Source organism: Neoarius graeffei, chromosome 17, assembly GCF_027579695.1.
Source record: "Neoarius graeffei isolate fNeoGra1 chromosome 17, fNeoGra1.pri, whole genome shotgun sequence".
In the NCBI taxonomy this organism is placed as follows: domain Eukaryota; kingdom Metazoa; phylum Chordata; class Actinopteri; order Siluriformes; family Ariidae; genus Neoarius; species Neoarius graeffei.
In genome coordinates, this window is record NC_083585.1 from 33,868,925 (window position 1) to 33,876,904 (window position 7,980).

A 7,980-nucleotide genomic window follows, 5' to 3' on the forward strand; every position below is an offset into this window, starting at 1 on the left:
GGGTTTTTTTTTGTTTGTTTGTTTTTAAATCTGTGGGTACATTTGTATTTTAAAGCTGTGTTACAAATAAGTAGGTCAGAAAATTGGCCTTCAAGGGCCCCTGAGTGTTAATGTAACAAAGCATCAGCAGCTCAATTCAAATTCATTGTTTTGCTGTCAATATATATTGATTTTTCTAAGGTTCTTCACTCATTAGGCATCAGTCTGTTTTGCCAATATGCAGTGGTTAAATGCAGCCTGTTTGCCAATATGCAGTGGTTGTTTTTATAGTTATCCTTACCATTATTATGAGTTGTCATTATTTATGATCCTTCTTCATTCAGACAGGTCCTTATTTATGATCCTTTGGAAGTTATCAGTCTTGGACTTAACAGCCTTCTGGGATTGTTTTGCTGTATCAGATACAGCCCACACAAATTGCATTATTATTACTACTACTACTTTTAGACACACTCTTTGGCCAAAAGTTTGTGGACACCTGACCATCACCGCCATATGCGGGCCAACATCAAACTGTTGCCACAATGTTGGAAGCCAGTTCTATAGGATGTCTTTGTCAGCTGTAACATTAAAATTTCCCTTTACTGGAATTGGAGAGCCTAGCCAGAACATGTTCCAGCTTAACATCACTGTGCACAATGCAAATTCCATGAAGACAAAGTTTGCCAAGGTTGAAGTGGAATAGCTTGAGTCTCTTGCACAGAGCCCTGACTTCAACCCTAGTGAACACCTTTGGGATAATTTGGAACGAAGGCTGTGCCATGAGCCTCCTTACCTAACATCAGTGCCTGATGCCACAAATCCCCACTCTCAGTGGAAAGCCTTCACGGAAAAGTTCAGGCTACAACAGCAAAGGGAAGACTGAATCTGGAATGGGATGTTCAGCAAGCACACATGGGTGTCATGATCAGATGTCCAGAAACTTTAGCCCATATAATTTTTTTTTAAATTAGTAATGGTATCTTGAAACGCAAACACAAAACTGTATAGTGTTAGAATTACATGAATGTAAGCTCAATTCTAAGATAATTTGAGAGTTTAATTTTTGTGTTCTAATACAAAATATGGTAGCATAATCTATTTGGTGTTTACATTTATGGAAACTCTTATCACCAAAATTTAACATTTGAAGTTCATGAATTTATTTATCTACATAAAGATAAAAAAATGAAAGAGGCCCAGAGAGTGAGCTATGGTTTTATGGTGGTTTATTCATGTACACAACATAACAGTCTAAAAACAAGCACAGAGATTAGAGCACATTCCGTATTGAATCCACAATGGGGCAGTCTGGAGTTATCTGAAATGTATATCACATTGATATTCCTAGTGAAATGAAAGCTACAAACAGACAGAATGGCAATTAATATAAAACTAACAGTCTTTTTGTTCACATGTGATCATTGAGATTTAACAATTCAAAGGAATGTCATTTTTGATAATATAAAATCTCACTAGAAGACAAGCAAAACATTGACAGTAACTGAATGTGCTGATTGATGACTGAATTATTGCTTTTCAAGTTTTTTTTTAGCTATATGGATTGCATTTCTCACCATGGTGAATCGTGAAAAACGTGTGATTACTTCTTTTTGGGGGGAGGGGGGAAGGGGAAAAGCTCCACGCTGAACGACTCCCATGGAGATCTAATCCTCTTTGTTTGGCCTCACACGTTTCCCGCCATTTTTTCTGGTGAATGATAACAGAAGAGATTAAATATATTACAATATATATTCAAATACAAAATGCATTTTAAATTTGCACTTACATTATAAGAGATTGGTTATATATTTTCTAAAATAATTTTAACACTAATAAAAATACCACAAATACCATTTTGAATTGTAGGCCTAACTCAAAACATTTAAGTAAAAGGCCTCCTTTAATTGTTGCTGGCTTAACACGAAAATACACATTTGGCAATGACATACAATTATGGTTAATTATATTATTTAGGGCTATTCTCTATCAGACATATTAAGAAGCATCACTGGTGTTATAAAGACAAAAATCTGATGAAACCACGTTCCTTCTCACCAATAATACAATACGCAGCAGCAAACAAAGGGTTAGGAGTGTAGGAGTGTTTGGGGTTTTACAGGTTAATGGCTTTTGAGTTGCAAGAACACAGTTACATACATAGTGATGAGAACTCTTATTACAAACAACCAGAATAAATAAAAGGGCATCTACTTTTTTTGTTGACTCTTCAATGACAGTAACCAACATCAACATCTGTACAATTGCCATAGTTTGTTGTTTGAGAGAATTTTGGATTACTGTCCAGGAAATCCTTCTCCTTGACTAACTGGTCAGTGGCTTCCAGTAAAACAGTTTGAACGATGGAAGTTGCAGCCTGATAAAACATCCTCTTCAGGGTCTCTTCTTGGTCGTCTGGCTCATCACTGTTTTTTGTTGACTCAGAAAAGGACCCTCCCTCAGAACTGCAACACACCCCAGTCTCTAACTCAATACTAGCACCTAATTCTACTATAGAATCTGTCTTCCCAGGTTCTGTCTTGTCATTGGAGTCAAGTGTTGCTTCAAACTCACCGCTTTCAGCAACTGCGTTTTCAGTACCACAATTCCCATCTTGATTCAGAATCTTCCCATCCTTTGCACACATTTTGTCGCTAGAGTTGATGTCCTTCTGGTTTGTGTCTTCTTCCTTTACAACATCGGCCTGGACAGGAGGATCATTATTATGTGCTGTGGTGTCTTCTGTTGCAGCACCTGAATATCCGTTCTCACCATTGGTCTTGGGTTCCATATTTGGCTCTGTCTGGTCTCCTCCTTCTGCTGATAAGTGAGGTGTGTCTGACTGCTCACCAGATGGTATGCTTGGGAGGGTCTTATCCTCTCCATCAGAACTTTTGTGCTCATCTACCACCTGAGCCCCGATGTTGCTCTCACTTGGTGCGGCAGCCTGGTCTTCTGATCCACCCTGTGGGAGGTCAGTTGCCACAGCTGTGTCTGCAGAGCCATCCGTGTCTTTAGTTTCCCCTTTATTCTCTTTCTGTAGTGCTGAGCCATCCCCCATATCCATGCTAGTACTCTTCCCCTTACGCAGTATGAAATTCTTTAGTGAGACAGCACGGTTGAAATGTGTCCTTTTTGACTTGGCAGTCTTGCCTGAGTCTTTACCCGCCTGTGGTTCTTCAGCCTGTTCTTGTTCACCTGTTGGTTCTTCCTCTTCTCCACCAGCATCTGCTGCCTTCTTTGACTTGGGAATTACTCGCTTTTTAAATGTGGTCCAGATATCATTTGCCTGCTGGTCTACAATTTTTGTATGTGTTGTTGCAGTTGCTGATGCAGTTGTCTCTTGCTCCTCTTCTGCATCTGCATGGGTCTTCTCTTGAGTTTCTCCATCACCTGATACCTTTGAATCTTCAGAAGTTTGTGTGGCCCCCTGATCTGCCTCTAGGATATCCTCATCTTTGAGATTATCTGAAGAGTCTTTGTCCTTTGGTTTGTGGATTCCAACAATTGATGGGTCCCTCTTTAGACCTTGAAAAGTCCATGATCTCTTCAATTTCCACCTTTTTTGCCCAGTGTGCTCTGACTTTGTAGTTGAGTCCAGTGTCCCAGTGTCTCCTGCTATATCTGCACTACCACCCTCTGCTCCTTCTGCATCCTTGGCTTCATCAGTGCTTTTCTTGTGACTCTTCGGTGCCATAAGCTTCTTAAAGGAATGCCAGCGTTTCATTGGTTTTGTAGTTTGGGAAGTTGACTTATTTGCCTCTTCTGGTGATTGTGGGTCCTCATTTTGTTCCACCACAGCTGTGCTGGTATCAGCATTCTCCAGCCTATCAAGAGATTTTGACCGAACTTTTCCATGTTTTGATAGTTCTCCTGAGCCTTCTTTTTTCTCTGTGCTTTTGTGGGAGAAGATTTTGGCAACAGGCTTGCGAATGAAATCACGTACACTGGACTTTTCTCCTTGTTTTGGCTTGGCACTGGGTGCCTTCTGCTCTTCGACAGTCTCATCATTGTCTGGTACTTTTTCAATAACTTGGCCATCCGTTGCTGCTTCACTTGCTGGCTGACTAGTTGACTGATCTTTAAGATCTGCTTCCTCCCCTTGATCATTCTTATTTGTGGCTGAGGCCTTATCTGGGTCTTCTGCAAGAACCTCTTCAGCTACTGTACTATGCTCTTTTTTCTTCTTCCCTCCCATAACTTTTCCGAGCCCACTTTTGTTCAGAAAAGAGTCCCAGATTTTCTCTGAGGCTGGCTTGACTTTATCTGTTGATGGCTCTGTGGTCTGGGGTGCATCAGTGGTAGACTGTGTTTCCTCAGTTGGAACCAGAGGTGACTCTGCATTTGAAGGCTCCTCCTCAGCTTTGCTCTCCCCAGCATCCACTTGGACTGGTTCTGTATTGGCCTCTGTTGCTGCCATATCAAAAAGTGCTCTTTGAGCTCCTTAAACACTGTTGTTTTCTTATATTATTTTTTTCTGAATACAGTTCATTGATAACCAGCAGTGCTAGATAACATTCCCACAAGAAAGAAAACTCTGCATCCTATTCCATGTGGAGAAGTTGGGTCTCAAATCTGGAGGGAGGAAAGTGAAAGTGTATCAAATTAATTGGCAGTGCAATTTTTCCCATTCTACCAGAGATGCTAAAAACATGTCAGATGCTTTTCTTATTCAAACTGAGTTTGAATAAATATCCTTAAAATGACGATGAAATTAGTGAGCTCAAGTTATGAATAGTAGAAAGAGTAGATATATCATGATGGTTGTGTGAAGGGGAAGTGGAGTATACATCAGATAATTTAAATGAAATTTTTAGTTTTTAGTACTGTCACCTATGTTTAAAACAATGCTATTCAGTGATTTTGTTTGGTATTCAGCACTGTTTTGAGAGGTATAGCTGGTATCCTATCCTATCCTATCCTATCCTATCCTATCCTATCCTATCAAAACCCAATAGCCTGGCATCAGACAAGAGTAAAGGGGTTAAGGTTAGGAGTGAATCTTCCACTATTAGTTAGCCAATAGACTGGTTAATAAAATTCATCCACACTATTAAGGTCATGAAGAAATGTTCTTTACTGAGCTATTTATGTTTCAAGAACCTTTGCACATGGTTCTCTGAGGTACTTTTAAAAGTTCAGCTGGTGAGAATTTCTGCATATTCCATTTCTTTGTGATGGTCTAGGTTTCCATAAGGCATACAAAATCCTATGTAAAAATAACCTTTTATATTAACATGAGGATGAAAGAGTTTATTTTATGAATGAACGCTTCATCGGGGGTCACGCTGTATTGCCTTCTTAACACTAGGCTCCTCAGTCCACTGAGGCTTCTTTTATATTTCAGTATCTTAGCTTTCGTGAGTCTCTTCTGAAGCCTGAATCAATTTCAAGCTTTTTCAAGTTCATTCATTCATTCATGCTCTATATCGCTTATCCATGGTGGGTCACAGGTGAGCTGGAGCCAATCCCAGCTGACACTGGGCGAGAGGTGAGGTACACCTTGGACAGGTCACCAGTCTATCCCAGGGCTAACACAGCCAGCCAGCCAGCCAGCCAGATAGACAGACATTCATACCTATAGGAAATTTACAGTTGTCAGTTGACCTAATTTTTGTCTTGCATGCCTTTAGACTGTGGGAGGAAACTGGAGCACCTGGAGGAAACCCGTTTTTTTTTTTGAAAATAGATAGCATTTAGGTTAAGTGGTAGGATGAAGCTCAAGACAGACACACAGGCGTACAGTAGATTATAATCGCTGGGGCCTTTGATTGCTTATATCAGGTCGGTTTTTACCTTACAGCAGCCAAAAACAGGTCGCTATCTGAGTCTGCTGCAATTTTAATTGAACTGCGCCGCCACTATATGGATACCATGGGCTGCGTCTGAGCTTTTCTATCTGACTGACACACGGACAATTAAACCTGGACGGTTTTGTTCTCTCTTTTCATTGACAAACCATTTGGCCCCTTGCCTTTGTTATGATAAAGCGAGCAGGGAGAGGGGGGCGTCTGCAGAAGCTCCCGTGATTTGAGCTCAACTGTGGACTCAAGCCTCGCTGCAGAATTTGTTTCTGTGTGTGCGTGTGTGTGTGTGTGTGTGATGGGGCAATGCAAATGCTCGAGACAGCAGGTGTCCGTGCTTTTTTTCAAAAGCTTATTTGCAATTCAAATGTAATTCCCAACCCCCTTCATTTTGTATAAAAAGCCTGTCATTTAATAGGCTACAAATACCAAAATAGACTACTTATAGCGTTTAAATTGATGACGTAAACGAGCAACTTAAGTCAAAACGTCAAGAAGAGACAATGAGTCATGCTTCTCTGGAAAACATCTTGAACAATGAGCAGATGCGAAATCGCCGACTCCATAAGATAATTCAGCTCTCTGGACTAAATATGCTCTTAAAATATAAGCTAGCATTATAATACATGTAACTTCTCTGTTCTGCGGTAAATAAACAAGTAAATTATGAAATCAGTATTCAGCAGGAAAACAACAGCAACTTCATTCACACACACACACACACACACACACACACACACACACACACAACCAGTCGTCTCTGGAGCCTAGACTGTTGTAGAAGGCACAGGTGAAGCTACTACATTGTATAAATTTGCAGTGGTTGAGCAAACAGCATTCAGAAACGTATATATATATATATATATATATATATATATATATATATATATATATATATATATAAACCCGAATGCATTTGAATCGTATCGCGCGCGCAATCCTTTCCAAATTCACACTTGAGTGACTCCAATTATAATGTGCCAGAAGACAGTCTGGCGCGCGCTTGGCGAAGTTGACCGAATGAATGATGCCGTCTGCTTCAGCAAACAAAGCCATAAACAGATCCTCGGTTTCCAACCGAAAATATGCAAAGTCCAATAGGAATAAAATCCAGACCTGTAATTCCACAGTACCCTCAGCGCGGTTGATTCAAAATAACGACGCATTCATGGTCAGTGTTGTTGTAATCATTTCCATCAATTATTATAAACACCTGTCCTTTTGATGTACGTCGCAAGATAGATAGATAGGTAGGTCGCAACTGTAGCTACCTATATTGCTGAATTACTGAAATGCGCACATGCGCATGTTTTTATCAGTCATCATTGTGGAGCTGCAGGCAGAGAGACAGACAGACAGACAGACAGACAAGCTGCCCCTTGTTCCAAAAACAACAACTGAGCTATGAGTTACACATGTTTTATGAAAAAACAAGCATTTCAATACACAAAACCCACCGACTATTTTAAGTTATTGTTCATCTTACCTTGTTTTGGGAAGCTAAATCTGTTGCTGGGTGTTAGTGAAGAGGAATAATCTGCTACAGACTGGAAAATCCAGAGAAACTAAATCCCCGTTCGCATCCTCCCCGCGCCTCACTACAGCCAAGCAGCCAACCCCCGTGTAGAGAAGCGCGCGGGGACTCGAGGGTCGCGGTGGCGTCACACGCACACATACACACACACACACACACACACACAGAGCAGCCAGCTCATCCCCGTTACCCCTAGCAACTAGTTACCCCCCTCCCCCCTCCCGCCCAAACACACCCTATTGCAAACGCACCCCTTTGGAACTGAGATTGTTTAATTGCTAAAAAAGACCCGTTTATAACTTTGATTGTCTTGTTGAGACGTCATTCTATTCTAAAGGGGGAAAAAAACCCGATTTGCTCTAATTTGTATAAGGGATGATAATGTCGTTAGGATATTTCACCCGCAGATTTATAAAGACCAGACTGTACACACTGCCTTGCTTGGTCAGCGGCAGTCATGAATACATCACTGGAACCAACTGTGACTCTGGGAATTACTGGCCACTTACAAGAATGGAGCTTGAAGAGTATCACATAGGCTACGATGTACCATTTAGGTCTGATATACAATACAATATACACTGCTTTTCAGGAAGAATTAACAGCCATCTGGAAGGAAATGGAGCTATTTCTCAGATTTTGAGTGAACTTCAGTTAGATTAT

The 7,980-nt window shown here is 40.7% G+C and overlaps 1 protein-coding gene across 3 annotated transcripts; it reads right to left on the reverse strand.

Annotated features, from left to right (window-relative positions):
* Nucleotides 1-1,191: 1,191 nt before the first annotated feature.
* si:ch211-137a8.4 (A-kinase anchor protein 12) lies at nt 1,192-7,416 on the reverse strand. Of its 3 annotated transcripts, none has more exons than XM_060898088.1 (3): nt 7,270-7,416; nt 2,554-4,554; nt 1,192-1,689 (listed from the first exon to the last, which is right to left on the reverse strand). In XM_060898088.1, exons 2-3 carry the CDS (start codon nt 4,397-4,399, stop codon nt 1,667-1,669), a joined length of 1,869 nt encoding a protein of 622 aa, XP_060754071.1. In that variant the 5' UTR covers nt 4,400-4,554; nt 7,270-7,416; the 3' UTR covers nt 1,192-1,666. The 3 variants fall into 3 exon arrangements, with proteins under 3 accessions (XP_060754071.1, XP_060754069.1, XP_060754070.1); XM_060898086.1 differs by having other exon boundaries at nt 2,194-4,554; XM_060898087.1 differs by lacking the exon at nt 7,270-7,416 and adding an exon at nt 6,900-6,970 and having other exon boundaries at nt 2,194-4,554.
* Between the last annotated feature and the right edge of the window lie 564 nt (nt 7,417-7,980).

What these genes read in the sequence shown, in the direction of transcription:
- si:ch211-137a8.4 (XM_060898086.1), bottom strand. Translation starts at nt 4,399, where the DNA reads ATGGCAGCAACAGAGGCCAATACAGAACCAGTCCAAGTGGATGCTGGG.